Genomic DNA, 24241 nt, shown 5'->3' with positions numbered 1-24241 from the left:
TGGTTCTTCCTCCTTAAGGAGCTTCTGTCTCCCTCGGTTGTGCTCATTAGGGAGGCTGTACCTTCATTTCCGGAAAGCTGCTTTGGGAAATGACTGTAGTAGAAAACTCCACACCCATAAAACAGAACTGAACTGAAATATAGTGTTATTGCAGCGTTATTGTCCAATTTTTATGGGAAATGTTCATATTAGCACACAAAGCACCCATGCTTGCCCAGTCGGGTTATTTCCATCAACCACAGTTCATCTGGTGAGATATTTCAGAAATGCACTATGGACTTTCCCAAGTATACATTTCAGTGGTTCAGTGAGCACAGAACAAGTCATATATTCTGAACAGCTGCTCTGGGACAATGTCTGTTGCAGAATGTGCCACACAAATAAAATAGAATTGAATTGAGAAATCCTCGCTGGACCCGGAGAAATCAGAAACCAGGTTTTTATCTTCAACTGAGTCAAGTTGTCATGTAAATAAAGAATATAGCCGTCACATTGTTTATGACCATTGTCTTTTGAGATACAGTATCACAGGAGGTGAAGGTTTCTTGTTGCAGCTGGGCTCAGACTGATCAATACTCAGACTCTGACCAATTAAGAATGGATATTAGCAGATCAAAGACTGAAGCATTAGTGCTGAAGAAGGCTGAAGGGTGTTTGATTTCTCTCCTGATTGCTTCTGTGTTTCTAGGCTCCCTGAGGTGCGGATCTCAGATAATGGGCCTTATGAGTGCCACGTGGGCATCTACGACCGGGCCACCCGGGAGAAGGTGGTGTTGGCATCAGGGAATGTCTTTCTCACAGTCATGTGTAAGTACATATCTAGTACTTAAAGCTCTGCGCTGATTCATGGACTGCGGAATATTTTTGATTTATTTTTTGTTAATAATGGGCCAAAGAACTTTTGGCATTTTATAAAATCCATATCTATTCCACATATATTATTAGCATGAATTAATTATCCTATCTGTTCTGTTTAATGAATAAAGAGATGCTCAACATAAACAGGCCCTGTTTATCACCCAGTTGGTGGCCAACATGGGTGTCTGTTAGCTAACATCACTGTATTCATACTCAGTGTTCTCCTCCAAGCATGTTGCTTTAGTGACAGTTAGAAATGATGTGGTGACTGACTTAATAAGCCTCAGAGGAGGCATGTGTTAGCCTTCACCCTTCCAGCTGGCTAATGTCGTGAAAGAATGGGAACTAGCTAGTGGTTGGAATTGGCTGTGACTAAAATGGAGAGAAAATTTGGTAAAAGTAAACAAAAATGGTGAGGAAAACAGTCTTTTAAAAAAGCTAAAACAAAGGGTTTTTTTATGGCGTCACTCAAAGAACCCCTGAAGAGTGATGTTTAATAATAGGGATATACCTTTTATAGGTTCTAAGAACCTTGACATAAAGATTTTATGTCAATTAAATTTTCTTTACATTATGTGGAGGTTCTTCATATTCATACATATAATTTGCAAAAACTATTTTTGCAAAGAACTGTCCATTAGAATGTTCTTTAGGGGCCTAAAAATATTTTTTTTACATGATACTGAGCAAAGAACCGCCACATAACTACCTGATACGGAAGAATTTCCCAATTTACTTAAATATCTGCATAAAAGCTAGAACCTGTTTGGAATTTTAGTACAATTTAGTTAGATCTTCTGCCCGGCTAAAAAGAGGAGCTGGTTTATGCTGGTCATCCCGCATGATCATGTGCATTGACAAGCATACCAGCATCCAAAACACAACATGTACTGGTGATCAGCTACACCTGTTACTTACTATGATTTTGGCCCAAGACTTTGAAAATCGCACCACTTACTTACCCAGTTAATGCACAGATCTGTTTGGCCTTTCAGTGTAATTCACCATTATGTTACCCAAAATGACAACTCAGTAAACTCTTAAAAAAAAAGATGGTTCTTCAAGGGTTCTTTAGTAAAGACAATGGTTCCATACTGAACCGTGAGCACTCAAACAACAAACAACAAACATTTCCGACTGATGGAGAATGTGCGATATATGGTACTATATAGAACCTTTTTGAATAGCACCAAAAAAAGGGTTCTGCTATTGTTACAATGTCAAGCTCGTAAGAACAGAAAAACTCTTTTTGGTGCTATATAGAACCCATTTCAAAGACAACTCACTCTCCATCAATCTGTAGAACCATTTCATCATGCAAAGAACTCTTTAAGCATGCAAATAGTTCTCACAGTGTTCATGGTTCTATATAGAATGTTTGGCTTTACTAAACCTTTGGAGAACCATCTTTTTTAAGAGTGTACTTTAAAGTTTGTACCTCATACCAAACCAGTTAAAAGGGAATTCCTACATGCTTCAGTTGTGAAGTAAACAGAGTCATTCAGGGTGTTTTGATGTGAAATGTTTAGTTGTAGAGAAACTTACCAACTCGGATTTCTTTACAGTGGTGGTGACAGGAACCAGCCGTCATGATGTTTATGCAAATATAGCCATTTTATTTACTATGCAAAACAACCAGTGAAGCTACACATTTTCGAGTTTTTATATGGATATATATATAATCTGGAAAGTGTTTTCTTTCGGGCCAAAACATTCAGAACATATCAGGCATCGGGACGTGTTTTTGTAACCAATTTATGTGATAGCTTTCTGCGAGGTGGTCTGGCTGGGCTAGACATGATTTCATATTGGGAATGTCTAGAGACAACCATAAGAATATTTAGGCTCAGGATCAATCTGTGCAAGAGGTTTCTAAACAAGTCCATTGCCTTGTGAAGGTGGAGCTCAAAGTAGTGGGCGATGGTGTGCCCGTCAACATTGTTTGATGGACAACAAGCCATCAGCCATGTTGTGAGCATGGCTATAAAAATTTACGGTAACACTTTCTATGAATGTCACCTTTGTAAGCATCTATAAACACATTCATAACGTGTTATAATGCATTCATAAGACATTATTAACATGGCTATAAATATTTATAAGAATGCATTATACGTTATAGCCATGTTTATTATGCATTATGAATTGTTAACATAATACATTATAAGTACTGATCATAACAAGTTATAAGAGCTCATAAGTGGTATTTGTCCGCTCTAAGTAAAGTGAAGCGTACTGTACTAAAGCCTCCTCCAGTGTTAAGAGTGAGGCTTCAAGTTGAAGTATTTACTGAAGGATTTACTGAAACACTAAAACATTCACAGTAAAGCACATTACAGGCTTCAAATGTCAGCGTTTAAACTAGAGCTGCCATCAGTGTTTTACCCAATGTGGGAAAGGTAATGTTCACCACCGTTAGCTTGGTATTTGTCTTTACTTTACGCTCTCCAAGCTGGGACTGACTTCATTGGCACTGACAGTATAACATGTTATTAACACTATTTATAATGCATTATATTAACAATTCATAATGTATAATAAACATGGCTATAAAGTGTAATTCAGTGTAATTTTTATAAATATTTATAACCACGTTTATAATGCCTTATGAATACATTATAACGTTGTAAATGTGTTTATAGATGCTTACAAATGCGACATTCATAGAAAGTGTTACCAAATTTACTCCAAATAAACTCCAATAAGGCATGTAGATGAGTGTTGTGTGTGCAAACATGCAGTAAAAATAAACATGACTTATTATAAGGGAAAACAGTTCTGTTAGCTGATGATAGCTTGGCTAGTTTGGCTTTAACAAGTTGTCTCTAAGCATGTATTGTTACCACAAATCTGTGAGGTAGTTTTTAATCAAATCAATTCAAATCAAATCACCTTTATTGTCACGTCACATTTACACAGGTGCGAAAGTGAGTGAAAATCATAGCTGTGTACCCCCCTTGTAGAACTTTAATATAAAAAAATAAGAAAGAAAAAATATACGTCCACATTAGACTCTAAATGTATACAAATATACACAATATGCACATTAATATACGCCACTATTGCACTACACAGTGTAATATATTGTACTATTATACTATAGAGGTGATAAATGCTTCAGATGTTTAGTTCCACCACTGTGAACAACTCTGACTCTGTAAAATTCTCTAGAACTAAGCATTTCAGATCAAAACACTCTTTGTTTACATCCTAACCATTTAATTATGCAGAAACCCTGAAAAACTAATGAATTCCCCTTTAACACTCAGGACTTAGGACACTGTAAAAGCATTGACAAGTAGAGATGCTTAGCATAACTTACAGGCCTACAGGGTCGTCCTGTAATAAAGAAAAATGACTTGACCTCTGCTTCTTTATTATAGAACCGATTAAAACGGCTTATTGAGTTTAGCTGGTGGTGTCCGGCCCCGCCCATCAGAAACATGTTCCGCAGTCCATGCATTGATGTTTTTTGTCTTTCTTCTATTTCCATTCTCCTCTATTAGCTGCGTACGCTGATTAGTCTGGCCGTTTGGATGTCCTGCATCAGCGAAAGAGATCAGTCTATTATTCTTTTTTTGAAAAGAGGGTGAGTGAAATGACGGCGAGGCGAAATGAGGCCTGTTATGGACGTAATGAAATCATTACGGGAGGTGGTTCATGATGCTAGCTAGTACTTTTAGCGCTATATTTTTTGGGCGTAAGCGCTGTGTCATGGGCTTTCAACCATTCTCTGTCACATGGCTGGTGGAAGTGCTTCATCTTCTGGCAGTGATTAGTAATATGAAGCAAGCACGAGGGTGTGTGTGTGTGTGTGTGTGAGTGTGTGTGTGTGTGTGTGTGTGTGTGTGTGTGTGTGTGTGTAATGACATTTACTCAGTAAGAACGCCATTAGGGGGGCTGCCTGGCTGTGATAAGAGCTTTTGAACAAGCAGGGGTGTGTGTGTGTGTGTGTGTGTGTGTATGTGTGTATGTGTGTGTGTGTGTTGACTATTGGTGTCTTCACTTCAACTTCCTTCCCATGCCAGTGTTTGTGTCGTGCTGCAGGGAATTGTGGGGGAAAAAAAGCTAACACTTACACACACATACATCATTATGACGCACTTTCAGGGAGAGCAGGATGAGCTTCTGTGGCCTCTGGACACTCTTCTCCTGTTTCTTTCCTTTTTCTTTCCCTTTTTTCAGTGGCCTTCACTGTTTCAGTCAATCTGAATGAGTGGTTAAGGGGATGACTATTGATGCTACTGCTCTACTGTTACCGCCCTTTTATAGCTACTGCCCTGGTATGTCATGTGTTCAATAAATGGATTAATGGAATAGCTAGAATTTGGGGGGAAGGCCATGTCTGAAATCCCTCCTCCTTCCAATCTAACGTCCTATAAATTCTCATCTCTATCTTCTGTTTCCCAAGACGAAGTTTTCGCAATTCCCACCATCACCACCCCATCTCCTGCCTGTTCCTCAGTCCTGTGTCACCACAGATATAAAAGGGGGTTCAGCCCTCTAGATTCAGGCAGCAGGTGGAAGCTGCCCAGAACCCAAGCTTAACGTCTCAGAGTTCTCCCCCTCACTCAATCGGTCTTCCATCATACATATGTTGAAGGCTCGGTCCAAAAGCATTCAAATAATAGGAAATAAACTTTTGCCTTTCAAGCTAAATGCTAGCTATATGCTAGCTAGTTACAAGTAGCAAGCAGTTGTCTTTTACACACACACACACACACACACACACACACATACACACACACACACACACACACACACACATACACACACACACACACACACACACACACATACACACACACATACACACATACACACACACACACACACACACACAAAAAAAAGGTCATTCTAAATGATCTAAGTGATCTCGTCCGTAGTTTCTTCTCACCCACTTTAAAGGAAAAAACTCTCCAGATCCTCTGGTCATAGTCAGAAGTAGGACTCCTGTTCGATAATTCGATAGTTCAACAAAACTTTCGCTAAAACAATACGTGAAAAAGTGTGAACAAGCCTTTCATGCAAAAAACAATATTTTGCATAACGTCATTTTGAGATAACTGATTTACTGTTACTGTCTGGAGAATCTGAAACTTTTTTATATACTTATATATATATATATATATATATATATATAACTTATATACATATAATTTCAGTATCATATTCACACTACATATAAAATATTATGTTTTTTAAACTAATATTATGAAAAAATGCTTGTGTGTGTCACAGAGTACTGCTTCATGTTAGCTAAGTTGGTAACAGCTATTGCGATGGATCTGAGTGTTTTACAGAAAATATACCGGGACATTGTGATTCATGTTTACAGTGTTCCTATGACCAGATATCATAATGTTATGCCAGGCATTATGAGATACAATGCATTAATGAAGCATTGCTAATGCAGCCTCCATAGGAAGAGTTACCATAAAGCTTTGTTCATCAAGCTAAATGCTAGTTACCAGTAGCAAACCTTTGCCTGCACACTACATGAAGTCGTTCCCATAAAAACAACGTTCATTCAGCATGTCAGTTAAATGGCTTCATCTTGTTTATGTAGTCACTTCTTGTCTACATTGAGCAACAAACCCACCAGATCTACTTATTATAGTCATAAATAAGACTTGAGACTGCATTTCTATTCAATAATATAATGTTCCAAAAAAAGCCATTCAAATTATAGAAGATGAACCTTACTGACCTGGTGAATCTGAAACTTATGAGTAAATCACATTCAAATAGGTTACGTATTCGATAATTATAATAGCCACGTCCTGTTTGATGGTCGCTTCTTAGCCATATTGAGTGACAAAACTCAACAGATCTACTGGCCACAGTGAGAAGTAGGACTTGTGAGACTGCATTATTTTCCATAGTTAAAATATTGGAAAAAGACATTCAAAAAATGGGAAATAAAATTGGTAACACTTCCCATCTACATGCATAACGCTTTATAAAGGAAGAGCATATGACTTCATAAATGCATTATAATATCTGTTTACTTTCTAGTTCTCTAAAATAAATAACTATCAAATTCACACTACATAGAAAAGTTGTTTAAATAAAAAATAAAATAGAATAAAATGTGTGTGTCACAGAGAGCTGTTCATTTGAGCTAATTTGGTAAGAACTGTTGTGATGGATCTGCCTGCTATTCAGAAAATATACCAGAACCCTGTTATAGTGCATTACAATGTTCATGTTTACAGTATTCTTATGAGCAGATATAATGCATTATCCCAGGCATTTTAAGGTATTATACACGGCATATAACACAATCTAATTTCATTAGTAAACACACTTTTAATATTTTGCCAGTATACCAGTAACAAGCAGTTGCCTGAAACAGCATGGACACATCTTTTATGTAATATTAACATTCATTCATTCATGTCAATTTAATGGCTTCATCATGTAAAAGTAGTCACTTCTTGTCCTTGTTGAGCAATAAACCCTACCAGATCCACTGGCCATAGTCAGATGTAGGAGAGTCTGTATTCCTAACTATTGGCTTTAAAGGGTTTAATGCCTTGTGCAATGAAAAAAAAGTCCCTGTGCTCTGGATTTCTACTTTTGTAGTTAACTAGTTATCTGTCTGGGCAATTAGAAGCTAAACCTGCAGTTAGTAATATTAGAGTTTTTAGCTGGGAAAAAAACACTTGTACTTGTTTCACTTAATAGGAAATCACTAAAATGAAAGATAGCAGTGAAAAAAGAACATGTTAACTCTAATAAAATAAGTCTAATAAAAGATAAGAAGACTTATCAAAACAGTAATGTTCACTGCAACACGAACATAAACCAACCAGTATTAGAAAAAATACATATATAGTTTTTGTAGAGTGTTGTAAAATCAGTGCTAATGTACATTATTTGTAGATGAATTCATTACCTGCCCCTGCCTTTTTTTCATTGTTTGTTTGTTTAATAATTCTCTCGAATCATCCAGTTCCCGTTGTTATTGTATAATACTGTGTTCATTAGTTACCGTGATTGATTTTAAGCAAATTAAAGGTCTGAGAGTGCTAAACTGAAATATTAGCTGAAGTACCTCTAAAATGATGTTTGGATTCTTCAAGCCTATGGTGTCTGTTTGAATAGTAATTGAACCAGTAAATGTTCTCTCTTCTCTAAGGCTGTAGCCCATGCTCAAAAAAAAAAGGATTTTCAGCACCAAGAAAATGTTCTTCCTTTTTTTAACGCACCACTGTTTCCGAACAGTGAGATCAATAATGGAAACTAAACATACATACATCATCTAAACCGCTTATCCTTCTGGGTCGTGGTGGGGTGCTGGAGCCTATCCCAGCTGTCATTGGGCGGAAGGCAGGATACACCCTGGACAGGTCGCCAGTCCATCGCAGGGCAGACAGACAGACAGACACATTCACACCTAGGGGCAATTCAGCATGTCCAATCAGCCTGACTGCATGTCTTTGGACCGTGGGAAGAAACTGGAGTACCCGGAGGAAACCCACGCAGACACGGGGAGAACAGGCAAACTCCACACAGAAATGACCCTGGTCGCCCGGCCGGGAATCGAACCCAGGCCATTCTCGCTGTGAGGCGACAACACTACCCACTGCACCACCGTGCTGCCCTTTGTTAAAACAATAGTAAGAAAATTTATCAAAACTATGTTCACGGCAAAAAGAACAAAAACCAACCAGTATTACACAGGAAAAAATACAGTTTTACAGAGTCCTGTAGAATCAGTGCTAGTGTAATGAATGTGGGCACAAATAATACTTCGCTCAGGAAATTCATGCTTCTGAAAAAGCTTTATGAAACTCTAGTAAACCTCCTTTATTTTAAGCAACAAAGAAAGTCATTATATGTCGCTCAGCTGCCTGATAAAGAGAGCGTAGTTTGCTTCTTTCTCTGAATATCTGGTTAAAGAAACCCTGTTTGTCAATATCTACATTATTTGTAGACAGCTAAGTCATTACCTGCCCCTTTTTGTTCATTGTTTGTTTGTTCAATAATTCTCTCGAATCATCCACTTCCCATTGTTATAATATAATAGTGTTCATTAGTTACCATAATTGATTTTAAAGGTCTGAGAGTGCTGAACTGAAATGTTTGCTGAAACAGCTGTAAAATCAGTGATGTTTCTTTGCATCCTTGTAACCAAACCATGTATTTTTATCGTAATTAAACCTATGCTGTCTGCTTAAATGGCAGCAATATTTATAGCTCTCTAAAAAGCAGTAAAGGTGGACGTGGAGCTATTTCTGTATCTGTAACTGCTTCGTTTTCTGGCCATGAGAATTTGATCTGATAGCAATTACTGTAAACCTTGATTATAACTCTCAAACGACAGCTGAAGATGTATTAATAATATATCGTAGCCTGTCTTGTCAGCATTGCTGCAGGGCTGCAGCTCAAGGTTATTTGCAAATGAATGATATTGTGTTCTCTGCTAAAGACTGTATGTTGTAATTTTAAGCTAATGGTTCTTTACTGTGCTATAAATTTAGTTAGCGCTCATTAACGCATCAAACTATCATCACCTTATTTTTATACTGAGCTTCATACTCATCATTATGGCTTTCATAGTAGCATGAATTGAAAAAGGTACTGGGTGGTGTATATTTCTAAAATATGTATTTGCTATTGAAATGACTCAGTTCTCTCTTCTCTAAGGCAATAGACCATGTTCAGGAAAACGTATTTTCAGCATCAAGAACATGTCCTTCCTCATTTTTACGCACCACCGTTTCCGAACAGTGAGATCAATAATGGAAACTAATCTTCTTTCTGATTGTACTATTAACGATTTCCGGGAGCTGCAGCTTTTCTTTTGAGAAACATCTCTTCTTACATTTTGTTCAGTTCCTCACTTGTTGCTCATTGAAACGAGTGGAGAAACTGTGCAAGTGTAGATTCTAAAACAGCCATGTTCAAAAAGTTTGTGCACCCCTGGCCAAATGACAAGTTTTGTTGATTTTCTAAGTGGTAATGAGTTAAACCATCCTCTACAAGTGACACGCTTAAATATGGCTTTTTTTTTTCAAATATTAGTGCACAATTTCTATTTATTTGCTGAGTTTGATATAAACATACAATCTAAAAATGTGCCAGAACTTTTGCCCCTGCAACATTTTTTTCCAGCTTATTAAATTTTAATTTAATAATTTACTAAATTAGTAATTTACTTACTAAATCAGTAATTTACTAAATTAGTTTTCTAAAGTAAAAAAGTCAGTAAGCAGCCTGTCTTAAAATGTCGAGTTAATTGAGCTAACATTCATGTTTATAGTGTTCTTATGAATAGATATTATAAGGAGTTATACCAGGCATTATAAGGTATTATGCATGTCATATAAATGCATTAATAAAGCACTGTGGAAACAAGAATCATAGAAGGTCTTACTATAAACTTTTATTTATCAAGCTAGTTACCAGTAGCAAGAAGTTAGCTGCCCACTGCGTGAAACTGCATGAAGATTCTTTCAGCCTGTCACTTAAATGCCTTCATCCTGTAATTGAACTCCAAATTCTACGACACAGATTGCTGTTCTTTTAACTATTAGAAGCTCAGTAAATGCAAAATTTCAAGGCAGCAAAAATGATTTCTTTTTCTTTTTTTTTACAGGATGGTGTGTAACTTGTTTTTGCTAAACATGTAATTTGACCAGGGTCACCCAAATTTTCCACACAACTTTGTATGTTTTTACATAGACAAGAAGATGTTTTATTATAATTTAAGACTGATGAAAAGTTACTATCATACACAGTTTTGTTTATTTGATTTTTTGCATAATGTTCAACCCAGTTTAGTCATGGCCAGTTGTGCCTGTCAGGTAGGATTCCCAGTCACTCAGTGCCTCCAGGATTAAAAAAAGTGCCTCCATTCTAGCAAAATAAAGTGTCAATGTTAATTATACAATTAAATGTATGTAAATGTGCAGCCTGGACTGAAATTGGTACTGCATACAGACCACAGACTGCTAGATTCTTGTTGGCCATGGGTCAGTGACACCAAAGCTGATTGGCCAGGGTCCCATAACACAAAAGATAATTGGCCACAGGCCCGTAACACCAGAGCAGAGTTTCTAAGTGTCCATAATGCCACAGTTGACTGGCCAGTGAAATATTAACAGTAAATCAAATGTAAATATAAGTAAATGTACATTAGTAAGTGTATGTTACTATTACATACATGGATGTAAGGTAGGTGTCTAGCATGAAGAGACTTCCATAGACTCGGTTAAGGTTTTTGACAGTTTACTAATTGTGTTTGTTTGTTTACTGTGGACACTGAGAGTCTTAATGGTGCTCCACTGGAAGAAATAAAGATAAGTAATAATTTAGACTCAACTGGATACTGCAATCTAATAAAGAAAAATAACGCGAAATAAATGGTTGAGATGTTGGGATTGCATGTAATTTCCTCTTTCTGTAGAGGCAAATGAACAGAAACCCCTACATGAATGAATAATGTTGGTAGAGGGAGTGTATTTTTCATTGATGCTAATAGACTGCACTTTATCAATGAATGTGCGTCCTCTCAATCTATCCTCTAATCATTCAGGAGGTGCGAGGAAAGCATGTGTGTGTGTGTGTGTGTGTGTGTGTGTTAAAGCCATGGGACTGTGCGGTTGTGCTCAGCTGGCTCTTAAATCCCCACTCCCATACTGAGGATGAAGAATGGCCTCTAGCATTGTGGCTAATTGCCATCTAAGCTGAAACAGAATTATTCATAACCTATTAGTGTGCCAAGTTCACCGGGTAGAGAGGAAGAGATGGTGTGGGAAATGTGGTGGGGGGGCGGGGATGTAGTGAGCGAGAGAATGAAAATGAGTGAAAAAGTTAATTAATAGGAAGCCGTGTACCGAGAATGTTTTAATTTTTTAAAGGGCTTCATAAATAAGAATTATCATTTAAATGAATTCCTGCCAATTATTCAATTATTCACTTTTTGAAGGCCGAATTAGTCGACTTCTTTTCCGCCTTTGCTTCTCTCCTTCACCCTGATCCTGAACTTCCAGATGCCTTTGCCTTGAACTCCAACTTTCCACAAGGCCCGTTTGTGTATTGTGGTCGACCACAGACAAATCAATATTGAAGATGCTAATGTATTTTACAATTTAGATGAGCAAGGTGAGGATTTGTTTCAGCTGTGGGGTGGAAATTGGTGGTAAAACTGCTCAATAAATTCAAAGGCTTCTTCTCTCAAGTCCAATTCTGCACTTTCTGTTTACCTATTGAGCTGTTGCAAAACCCAACAACAACAAAAACAACATGCTGGTAAATTCGCCAACAACACCCCAGAGTAATTTGACTAATAAACAGACAAGTTTGAGGTGGCATAGAAGACAAAGTAAAGCAGCCTGGACTGAAATGTCTCCAATTGCTGCGCATGCACAGACCGAGACATTGTTACTGACCATGGGCCAATAACACCAGACCAGATCAGCCACAGGCCAGTAACAGCAGAGCTGATTGGCCATGAGCCCATAACAGAGTGGATTGGTCAGAGGCCAACAATACCAGAGCTGATTGGCTGGAGGCCTGTAACACCAGTGCCGATTTGCCACTGGCCTGTAACACCAGCGCTGACTGGCCAGGAGCCCATAACTCTAGAGATAAATGATCAGGGGCCTTTAACACCAGACTTCATTGTCCCGAACTGATTGGCCAGGGGCCTGTAACACCAAAGCTGATTGGCCAGGGGCCCATAACACCAGAGTTGAATTGCCAGGGGCTGATCATACCAGAGCTTATTATATTATTTTTATTAGCTGTTAATATAGTATTATACAACTATATGTAATAAGCTATCTATAACTGGGACTATGTCCTGCTGCTTTTACAATTTACATATAATTTGCACCCATTAAGGCATGAACCATGGACATTTGTAATGCCAGCACTGACTGGCCAGGGACCCATAACTCTAGAGATAAATGATCAGGGGCCCTTAACACCAGAGTTCATTGTCCAGAACTGATTGGCCAGGGGCCTGTAACACCAAAGCTGACTAGCCTGAGGCCTGTAATATCAGAGTAGATTGGCAACAGGCCTGTAACACTAAAGCTGGTTGGCCGGAGGCCCATAACACCAGAGCCGATTTGCCACTGGTCTGTAACACCAGAGCTGATTGGCCATGGGCCCATAACTCCAGAGTTGAATTGCCAGGGGCCAAACATTCCAAAGCTTATTATGTTATTATTATTATTATTATTATTATTATTATTGGCTGGTAATATATTATTATGCAACTATATGTAATAAGCTACTTATAACTGGCACTATGTTATGCTGCTTTTACAAGGCATGGATGATGGACCATTTGTAACCCTAGCGCTGACTGGCCAGGGGCCCATAATTCTAGAGATAAATGGTCAGGGGCCTGTAACCCCAGAGTTGAGTCACCAGAGGTCTGTAACTCCAGAATTATTTTGCCAGGGACTCATGACACCAGACCTGATTACATTGTTATTATTAGCTGCTAATATATTATTGTGCTGCTATCTAAAACAGATTTTCTATCACTGGCACTGTGCTATGTTGCTGTTATGATTTACAAGTAATTTACAAAGTTAATTAAGTCACTGCTTACATATATATATTTATTGTTCAATCTGCCTGTGATTTCCTGCGTATTTATTGTATTGTATTTGTTATTGTGCTTTAAGGCTAGTTTCCCACTGTTGTGTACAATTGTATTATATTTTGTTCTGTACCTCACTGTCTTGTTTACACTATATGTCATCTGTGTATTGGTCACTGCTATAATGTTATGGCTCTTGATGTTTTATATATATATATATATATATATTGCATCTTAGGACCGTTGTGTCAAGAATGCAGTCCAAAAGAAAACAAGAAAACAAAAGAAAAATATTTATACCTACCTTTTATTGACTAGATTAACCTCAAGCTCTGGTTCAATAAAACTTGCAGTAATTCAGAGCCCAACGCAGCGACAAATTCCCCTTCAGGGTCTGGCAGGAGCAACTGCAGCATTAGAACTCGAACCAGCAGATTCGGAAGGCGCTTCTGCCCACAGGATACGTCCCACACAGGGTCTATCCAATGCCCACAGGCAGGACACATCCCACACAACTGCTCCTGCAAACTTACTGATTACTGTACATTCATTATTGTATGTAAATGGTTCTTTCCTTTACTTATTCAACAACTAGTTTAATGAGTATTTTAAACAGCAGTTCTACTTCTAACTTTGTCAATTACAGCCACACTACTGTTCATTTTAAAAGCACACACTTATCCACTCTTATCCACACATGATTTCTTTGTTTACTGTAATCCTGTTTTCTTATCTATTTTAAGCCCAAAACCTAGAATTTTGTCCTTATAAGTATATATCGTCCACTTTAACACATACTCTACTCATTGGCCACTTTCTAGGCTGTACAGTGCTGCACAAAAGCCAACCTTTCACATATTCAGCATCCAGTCAACATGGCCAAGTGCAAGTTATTTATTTTTTTAGTTTCAAATAAAAGCATCACATTGCATTAGCTTACACTGAAAGTCAAGAAAGTTTTTGCTCTTTAATTTTGTGCATCCTACTGTCACTTTAACGCTTTCCAATCTTAAAACCTTCCCGATCTAAAAAAAAAAACGTGCAAGTTACAGCTGTGTGCTCTTAACAAAAGCTGATACCAAAGTAGCCACTGACATTATGTTCTGCTTCAAACACACACTAACATTCACACAAGCAACTACCCAAACTCAGCTAAGCTGCCTCCGAACTGTTCGCATGCATGTAAAATGGCTAAAAGAGATGTTTCTGAGGAGATTAGATATAAGATAATCCACTTTAAGTCAAAAAAATAAGTGAAAAAACAGGACTGTCTGAAACGACAGTTCAAAAAATTACTAAAAGATAGAGAAACAATAACCATGCAAGATCTGGTGGACACCAAAACTGCCCCCATCAGATAAACAGCACTTAAAGCTTTCATCTTTGAGAGAGAGGAGAAAATCAAGCTGCTTCAGATCTGAAAACATCCACAGGTGTTTCTGTCCATCCTTCCACTGTGAGAAGACGACTCAGCGCTGTGGGTCTGTAAGGATGTGTAGCTGTCAAGAAGAACCTCACTGAGAAAAAAAAAAATACACTAAAATTTCAAAACTGGCGAGATGTAAAGTAAGAGTTTGTGGACTGATGGGTCTAAATTTAGAATTGGGGTCATTTGGATTATGAGAAACTAAAAAAGCAACCAACTTCTAAGACTTCTAAGAACTTTGAAGGTGTAAAAAAACTGAAAGCACGTCTCCTAAAATAAGTTGAAGCTTTAATAAAAGCAAGTAAACAAACTAAACACTCACTAAATGACATGATATTGTAATAGTAGGTGTGATTGTCTGTTACATATTCTACGCTTATGCTTTATTTTAATCCTAAAAAAATGAATAACTTGTACTAAATGATTGTTTTGACTGAGAATTCAATGAAATATGGCCATCGCACAGTACTGTACCTACCTTATATGGAACTGTAGCCCATAAGCTGATACACAGTTTATCAGCCCCCTTCTGCCCCATTCATTATTGGTTAGTTTTGACCACAGGACCGCAGTTGACCAGATATTATTTGGGTGGCGGACCATCCTCCACACAGCATGCCATGTCACTGCTTGGATCAGAACACAAAAATGTCCAGCCAAGAGCAGATGTTGGGTCAGAACATGACCAATGATAAAAGATTACAAGATGACTAACACAAATTATGCGTCAGGTACTCTATAGTCTCTGTCTGTGCACCTGAAAGGTGGCGCTACAACGGAGAGGTTTCTAATAACGTGACTAGTAATCGAAAGTGTTCTTGATTCTAATTCTGTCAGTAGGTTAGACAGTAAAACTCTTAGCCAGCAAAAATATAACCTGAAAGTACTTTTAAAATTACCTTTATTTCAGCTGAGCACCCTCTAAAATGAGTGCTTCTTCTATTGAAGCAGATTGTCTCTAAAGTGGCACTTTTTCAGTCCTCTTTCTGCCACTGCGACTGACCTACACACACTGTAAGCCTGTAAGAAGCCCTTCACGTCCTCTTTCTTACATTAGCATATTACTGCCAGCACTATCAGAGCTCTACTGGATTAGCCTACCCAGTATACCCACTTCAGCACACTGGTGGTCTTCAAATAGTTGCTTGAAACTCCCATTTTAATAATGACACCAGCAGAAACTCAGATAATAAATGATCTGAACTACATTGGGGAATTTAAATGAACTAGCCAAAGAGTGAAAGTGATGAGAACACAAAGTCTAGATCAGTTTTACGATCCATGTGTCATTATGAAGGATTTTAATAAGAGGACAGATGCTCTGCATAATGCAATCACATTGGCTTAGCAGTTACAGTACAGAATGAAAAGGTTTTGACAGATATTAGGCAGAAATATAATGTGTTATTGATCTTGCACACTCCCTTATCTAATATGAAGCTTTATTAACTTTTGTATACAAGAGAGAATTCTCTCTCACTCCATTCAGGTCTTTGGGAGTAACAAGAATATATGAAAATAAACACTGAATTGGTCAAATCAGACCCACATAATAGTGCCATTCAATTAAATGAGGTACAGACATTAGGATGGCAGGAGATTGTTTGCCTCTAGCATTTAGTTCTTGTATGCGCTCACTTCTTGGCCATAATAAAATAATCTCAAATTCAACAAAGCACTAATTTCAGACCCCATTTTTGGTGCTGATCCGATCACTTTCTGCCTTTACATGCAGGGATTTTTGCCAATCTGATTGAACACATTCCAATTACAGATTCAGACTGAGGTGTTTATTCTCACTCTACTCAACAATCTGATGAAAATCTCCGTTTACATGCTCACTACAAGTAATCAGATCCAAAATTACGTGCACGCATGGAGAACCGCTTAGTGTAGATGTTACCATGACAACCAGCATCACGTGAGTCCAGTCAGAGTGAGATGAGCAGCAGTGAGCAGTGCTTGTGTTTTTAATTGCTTTAAAATGATGTCAGACTCAGGAAAACGTCCTTCACATGTCCTTATTAAAGAAGGCCGAGAGGAAGACGTCGTGTTCTGAGACACATAAGCTGGACGTCCGTCCCACCGCCGTCTTTTAAAGATCAGAGCAGAAACTTCGTCTCCTCTGCAGACCAGTTTCTGCTCCGCCATGTTGAACGGTATAAACTTTCACTATGACGCGATGAACATGATCAGAACGGGCTTAAACTTTCCGATAGGGAATGTAATCAGATACAGGTGTTTACACGGATATTATTCTTCTATTTAACAGATTATTTACAGGATTACCCACCTCGATCAGTCGGATAGAAACTGTATTCTGAATGGCCTCAATCGGACTAGACTATTCCGACTGAGGTGTTTACATGGACGTGTTCTATTCCGATTGAGCTATTAGTCAGATTATTAACAGATTATTATGCTGTATGTCTACTGAGCTGACTGACAGTATGAAAAACAGTATAAAATATTTAACACTGCTGTTATAGTTTTGAGCCCTTTTGAACTCCAGTTATAGGACTTTCTAACAGAGCCTCATGCACCTTAATGATGTCACTGAGAGGCAATCACTTTACTCAGCCAGTGGCTGATCAGCTCACCAACCAATCAGCACTCAGTAGCAGCAGTGCTAGCATCCTAATCCTTTGACTTTCCAAGCTTTAAAGTTCTCACACAAATGGTTATTAGTACCTTTATTATCAAACGCCATCCAGTCAATTCTGACTCCTAGTGTGTCTTCAAGATAGCCTGCCTTCTCTTTGTGTCTTTAACCCTTTAAATTCCCAGGCCTATTAAAAACTAAGGCTTATTATTCAGTAAAGGACTTTAATGTAAACTGATTGATCTCTTCTTAGGTTATAGAAGTTTTCAATAAACTCTTTTTGGTTAATGAGTCCTCTGACTGTATTCATCCGTCCTGTAGCAGGTCATCTTCCTCCTCTTTTACTTTCAACTATTTATAGCATAATGGACTTTTCCAGTGGACTCTTTCCTCTGAGTATTTATTCAAAATAAAGATAAGGTTATCTGGGCTTCCAGCGAGAGGTGAGGCTTAATTAGGTTGGGGATCCACTTGTTTGTTTGCTTTGCCAACTCTCAAATATCTTTGCCAACAACAAATTGCAAAGGCATCTGTGTTTTTTGCTTGTTTATTGTCCAAATTTCACACCTTTAAAGAACCAGAGAGAAGAACACAGCCTGGGCTTTTGTGATCTTTGTTTGTTTGCATTTGAAGATCTTTTCAGTCTTCTTCGTTCTTGTTCTGCCGAGTGCCAGTCTGTGTCGTATGTCCTGAGTGCTGGATCCTCTGTTATACAGTACACAGCAGTGATGTATTAATGGTGACCAAGCAGAACTCAGATATGGAACACTATCTTGACGTATCTGAGATAGTTTATCAAACTTGTTGTGTCTCCATGGTAGAGGCGTAGACTCAAGTCTGACTCGTGACTCGACTTTGACTTAAACACAGATGACTTGGTTCACATTACCAGGTTGAAGTGGCGCAAATCCAATTTTTTGCCCTACCGTGACTCAGATCTGATGTTTTTTTAGAGCTGTGTGGACAAAAATCTGATCTTTTCAAATCCGACCTGAGTCACTTTCATATGTGGTCCTAGATCAGATACGTATCCGATTTGTGGTCATGTGACCTTAATGTGACGCTCAGATCAGAATTCATGTGCTTTTTCTCCACTGCGCCATCATTCAGCGTTACCATGGCAGCAGCGCTGTAAACGGTGGAAAAGCAGCTCATCTCTCCTTTTTCTCCTTCGTCTCGCTCTAATAATGAAGCTGAGAGCTGATCAGAGTTAATTATCTTCTCAGCGAAGCTCGTTCTGCTCGTTAGTTTGTGCTGATGATGAACGTGATTCATTCACGTGACGTTACTGAGTAGGATGAGCTCATGAGGGTCATTTCAGGACGCCGGTTCGTCACATTAATGACAGATTTGAGTCACCTAAATGAGTGTGAACCATCCTGTCAGAGAGATCGGATTTGAGCAAAAAATCAGATTTGAGCAATGAGGCCTGTAATGTGAACGTAGCCTTTGACTCGACCTTGAGCCTCATGACTCGGAAAGACTCAAGACCTAAAGTGGAGGAGGTGTTGAGAGGCGTCTGACTGCAGACAGGACTCTACACAGCCGCTTTGCATGTGAATGGATTCGTTTCCTGCCGTAAATTTGATATACAGCACCGTCCTCGAATGTCTGTTACTGTGTTTATGCTTGACTTATTTTATTTCGAAAGACAACTGAAGCGTTAGAGTTCAAGTTCACCTCCATGAGCTGGAAACAAGCAAAGTGTCAATAAGCCCTCACTCAGCGCTGAAACTCCAGTCTTACTGGAGAAACTCACCAGGTGTTATTTGGCGAATAACTGATCCAAATAGGCAAAAGCTGTCCAGCCCATTCACCTCTACTCACTGGGGACTCACTCGTGGGTGTCCTCTAGCACTTTGCAGTCATATTTTTGATATAATGGGAGAAATAGGAAGTGGTCAGGCTCCCCAAAAGCAGGCTCTGGTATAGCTCTAGTCTTCTTTCATCTAGTCACATTAGGCCTAAATCACTGAATTCATTGGTCCTTAAAGAAACAGAATTTTTTTTTTTCTGCAAACTGAAATATTATTTGGGGTGGTTTTATAGAAATATGATGCATCTCTGGACAAATAATAATAAAAATGTGAATTTCAACACCTCAACCATAGGGCAAAACACTTTTTTATCACTCACTCCTGATTAATTGTCAAAGGTTTTTAAACATTATTGTTGAATGTAGTATTTATATGAGCATACTACCAATTAGCATCAACTGTCGGTTAACCCCTTAAATGGCCAGGTTTCATTACACACTTCTATAATCTAAGAATAGCACAACCAGTTTGCATTGAAGCCCCTGTAATTATTAAACAAGCATTGGCATGTAATAAACCTGGGATTTTAATGGGTCTCCTTAGCTAACTACAGCAGTTTAACAGCTATTTTCTAGCTAATGTTAAAGCTTTAACCTCGAGGCTCTCAAAGACAACATACGTTACCTTGGAATTTTCAACTAAGTTTTTGATTCCACAACTTGTTTGGATTTAACACATTAGCTGTTAAGTAAAATCAAGTTAAGTTAATTAAATTTTTTTTTTTTTTTTACTAGATTCTACAGACATATCAAGCATATCACTGTCAGGACAAAACCAAACACCAGCTGCCATTAACATTGCCTGAAAATGTCATGATGAATAGACATGGAAATGGACCAAAGCAGCTTATAAACCAAATCTTTTTTACATTAACTTTTATTGTAAGTTAAGAATTGAAGTCTTTTTTTCCTTCTCTTGAAAAATGATCATTTTGGAGATGTAATTTGGTTGTCTTGACTTTTAAAAACACTGTCTGACATAAAACCTTCAAAAAACTGAAGAGACCCTCATGAAGAAATCTGGATCATAACCCTAGTCGGTATATGAAGAGCTGAATTTGAATGCATTTGATTATGTCAAATGAGGCCATATGCAGACGAGGCTAAGAGCTGAAATTAGACGGCGTCTAGACATCCAGAAGTTAAGTCCGGACGAGAGCAGCAGTGGGCATCTGGGTGAAAAACTCTCGAGATGTACTTAAAGCCATATTGCTAACTTATTCACGCAGCCGGGCGATGAGAGGAACTGGAGTAATTTACTCTGGGCTAGAAAAACCCGAAACGTTTTGAGAGCAAAGGCGTTTAGTGTAGCTTGATTTTTTAATCATGAGACGGAGTTCAGTTCTGATTGTGTTTCATCTATTCTCAATCAGGCCGATACGCAAGTCATACTGATGTTGACTTTTCAGCAAAGCCCAGAAGGCTTTCAGAGGAAGCCCAAGGCCGGGTCAGTTAATTGGGCTAATCATTTGCTTGAGTGGTTTAACCCTCTGGGCGAAAGCTGCTTAGATGCATCTTGATTTAATGTCAGTCACATATGATGATGTTGAGATGATGTTAAATAAACATTAGCATGCAGAATCAATATCGAACTTTCCAGAGAAATCGCTTTTTTAATTAACAAAGTGACTTTACATGCAAAGTTTAACCCTTAGAAGCCTTTGCTATTGTTGTTTGCTGTAGTGTTTGAATGTGGTAACGTATTTACATAACTTAGGCCTATTACACAGTCAGTTACATCATGAATTAAAATTGCTGTTGATGTACATGTTGTATTGGTAGGTTCCTGGTTGCACAAAAACATGGAAAAAAAAATATCCACCAAACAAAACTTTTCATCAAATTTAAATCATAATTAAAATCTCCTCTAATGCTATTACAAAGCATGATATGGACTGCAATGCTGAATGGCCATCTGACCTACACAACTTGCAAGCCACTTTTTGTATTCTTTCTGCAAGAAGACATTAAATATTGTGCTCCAATATGCATATGAAAAATGTCTGAAATTAATGTTCGACTGCAGCTTATTAGCCAAACTCTGTGTAGCTCCACCTGCTAACTGTACGCTTATGAGGCCTTGGGTTTAAAAGAGGCAGTGAAATAATGGAGCTGTCAGCAAGCTGGAGATTAGGCTATATCTATTTATCCTATATATTAATCTGTTTTTAGTCTATATTAATCTTTATACAACAGTTAGTTCTGACCACGCGAGCTGATTGGTTAAGAAGTGTTCTAACTGTGCTGTTATTTCGCCATAACATCACGTTTTTTCACAAACACTGTATCACTCCGCTGAGACGCCGTTGCTAAGCAACGACTTTGACAGCTGTAGGAGACGCTCAAGACATTTGAACGTTTTTACTTTTTATTTTGCCACAAACAGAAAATGGACACTTTTAAGATCACATTTGACCGACAGCCGATTTGGTCAGACTCTGAAGATGAGATGACACTAAATTCCCAAACTGTCATCACCACTGAGCAGCTTTTCAGTCGGCAGCTGTGACAGAAGAACAGCTAAACAACCTGGAATCAGCCAGAAATTAACCCAATACCATTCACCAAACGTGTAGTCTGATCTTCAGAGTCTGACCAAATCAGACGGAGCCATAAAACTGCCACAATATCAAGTTTAGCTCAGTTTTGTCAGTTTTTGCCAGATCAGTATTAATGTTGTTTTGTTCCAGCCAGTCTGTAAAGCATCTTACAGCCCATTTAGTTTGGCGAATGGTGTTGGGTTCATTTCTGGCTGATTCCAGGTTGTTTAGCTGTTCTTCTGTCACAGCTGCTCAGTGGTGATGACAGTTTGGGAATTTAGTGTAAGGAGCTGGAGAACGAACTGCCGGCTGTGCAGCGAGTGGGTGGAGCTCGTTACTCTGACGTAGCAACAAGCTGCTCGTTAAGGAACTATAATTTGGTGAAGGAACTGCGAACATTAAAACATATTAAACGCCGCGTTCACGGCCCAGTTTATTAATTTATTACTTTATTTATTTAACTGCTGTATAAAAGCAATAGAACACTGGAGGAGTGTGTTATCGCCAATAACATCACGGCTGTGATGATCTACGGCGACCAAATCACAGCCTTGATGTTATTTCATGATAAAATACTCCCTCTCGTGTTCCATTGCTTAAATATATTATATATACTCTAAATTAAATTATATAATATTTATTATTTAAACTATAACTTCAAATAGTATAAATAGTTTAAACACACACACATTATCTAAACCACTTATCCTCCTGGGTCGCATGGGTTGCTGGAGCCTATCCCAGCAGGCCTTAGTCCAACTTTGTATTGTGACTGGAAGCAATAATGAGGTTATTCTCAGTTCCTTTCTTCTCTAAATCTTATTCAGAATCACCACCAAAAGTGAATGAATAATGAACATAAACCAAACAATATCTATTTTTATTACTAAATGAAAACATGGTAAAAACATCATTCGGCTCTGCTCTCAGATATATTGAATTTTGGAGCCAGTGAACATCAGCAAACAAATAATACTCAGATAAGCCGTCATGGAAAGATCAATTAGATCCTCAACAAACAAACTGTATTTAAATATGCAGAGCAGTGATTTCAAACTCCCTATACCACGTATCACACATTCTCCACCAATCTGCATATCACCATGCAAAAAAACATAAAAAAAACATTTAAGCATGAAATGGTTCAATATAGTACTCATAGTTCTATATAGATCCACTGCCTTTCCTAAAGACCCTGGAGTCAAAATAGAAAATGAATGTTAATAAATGAATTTCTTTCCCATCCGAACATTCTACATTGTTGTTATTTATAATGCGGCTAAGAAAGAGTCTTATTGCATACGTACACCTGGTCCCAGGAGTTTGAACAGAGTTGTTCTGATGGTAAACATTCTTTCAGCGCACGTTCAAGGCTCAAACCTCCATCTAAGCGCTTCGTCTGCTGTTGTAAAAGGAAGTCTCTCTTCCCTAAATGTATGCCTATTTTTTGAAAGGTGGAGGAAAATTGCACCGCATGTTGCTCAAACTTTAGTGAATCATTTTGGTAAAATAATCCTTCAACCTTTCCTTGACTGCATATATATTTTACGCATGAAGAGGGTAAAATGTGTCTGATTTGGGCCTAAAATGGCATAAAGGGCCCTGAGTCAGTTTTCTCTTATTTGTGAGTGGAGAGTGAGCTGGTTTGAGAATCATCTACATGCTAATGTACATGAGTGGTGGTTCACCACATTGTGAATCTCACTCCAGCCTTCTAAAAATTACTCACCATAGTTGGCAGCTCTGCTATGTTGTCATCATTTTAAGCATATATTAAATCTTCATCAAAGGGGGACCTCAAATTTTCTGTAGCCTAAGGCCGTTAAGTGGCTGAGTCCAACCGCAGATGTGAATTATTAATTTAAAGATATGTCACGCTTTTGTTATTGCTGGTGATAATTGCAAATTTAAGGATTAAAACAAGTAATTCCAGCACTGGAGCTGTTGTGAGTGTATGGCCCATAGTGATACGTTCAGTGTAGCAAGCTGAAACAAAGGCCAGCGTCATAGCAACTACATAATACAGCGCTGTGAGTACAGAGCACGGCTGTGACTTTATTGAGCGGAGGGCAGAGAGATAAAGGTTTGGAGAGATATCTGAGCTGTATTGGCTTCGAGTCCTGGGTAGATTCTTGTTTGAGGCTTGATAGCTGAACCCGCCACCTCTCTGCTCAGCTGGATGAGCAAACAAGAAAAAAACACGAACAAAAGAAAGGGAAAAAGGATCGGGGTGCTGGACAGGGTCTCTTCATGGAGATATACAGTCAAAAGTGTGGAGTTTATCTTTCGCCCAAACTTTAGACGTTACATAACTCCATTTTGGTGGCATAACTGCATATTACATAACCGTATTTAGTTTCTGACATCATAGCCAATAGCCAAGAATCAGACCACATTCATTCCTTTTGTTCGGCATCAGTTATTAAATTGC

At 38.3% G+C, this 24241-nt stretch overlaps 1 protein-coding gene across 2 annotated transcripts in view; it reads left to right on the top strand.

Annotated features, from left to right (window-relative positions):
- igsf21a (immunoglobin superfamily, member 21a) overlaps nt 1-24241 on the top strand; it is a 470124-nt gene that overhangs the window by 304076 nt on the left and 141807 nt on the right. For both annotated transcript variants that reach the window (XM_036559644.1, XM_036559643.1), the window contains exon 4: nt 689-807. In XM_036559644.1, coding sequence (XP_036415537.1) covers nt 689-807 — 119 coding nt within the window. The remainder of the gene's footprint in view (nt 1-688; nt 808-24241) is intronic.

Source organism: Colossoma macropomum, unplaced genomic scaffold (assembly GCF_904425465.1).
Source record: "Colossoma macropomum unplaced genomic scaffold, Colossoma_macropomum, whole genome shotgun sequence".
In the NCBI taxonomy this organism is placed as follows: domain Eukaryota; kingdom Metazoa; phylum Chordata; class Actinopteri; order Characiformes; family Serrasalmidae; genus Colossoma; species Colossoma macropomum.
The sequence above is the reverse complement of the archived record's forward strand: the minus strand, read 5'-3'. Positions and strand labels throughout refer to the sequence as shown.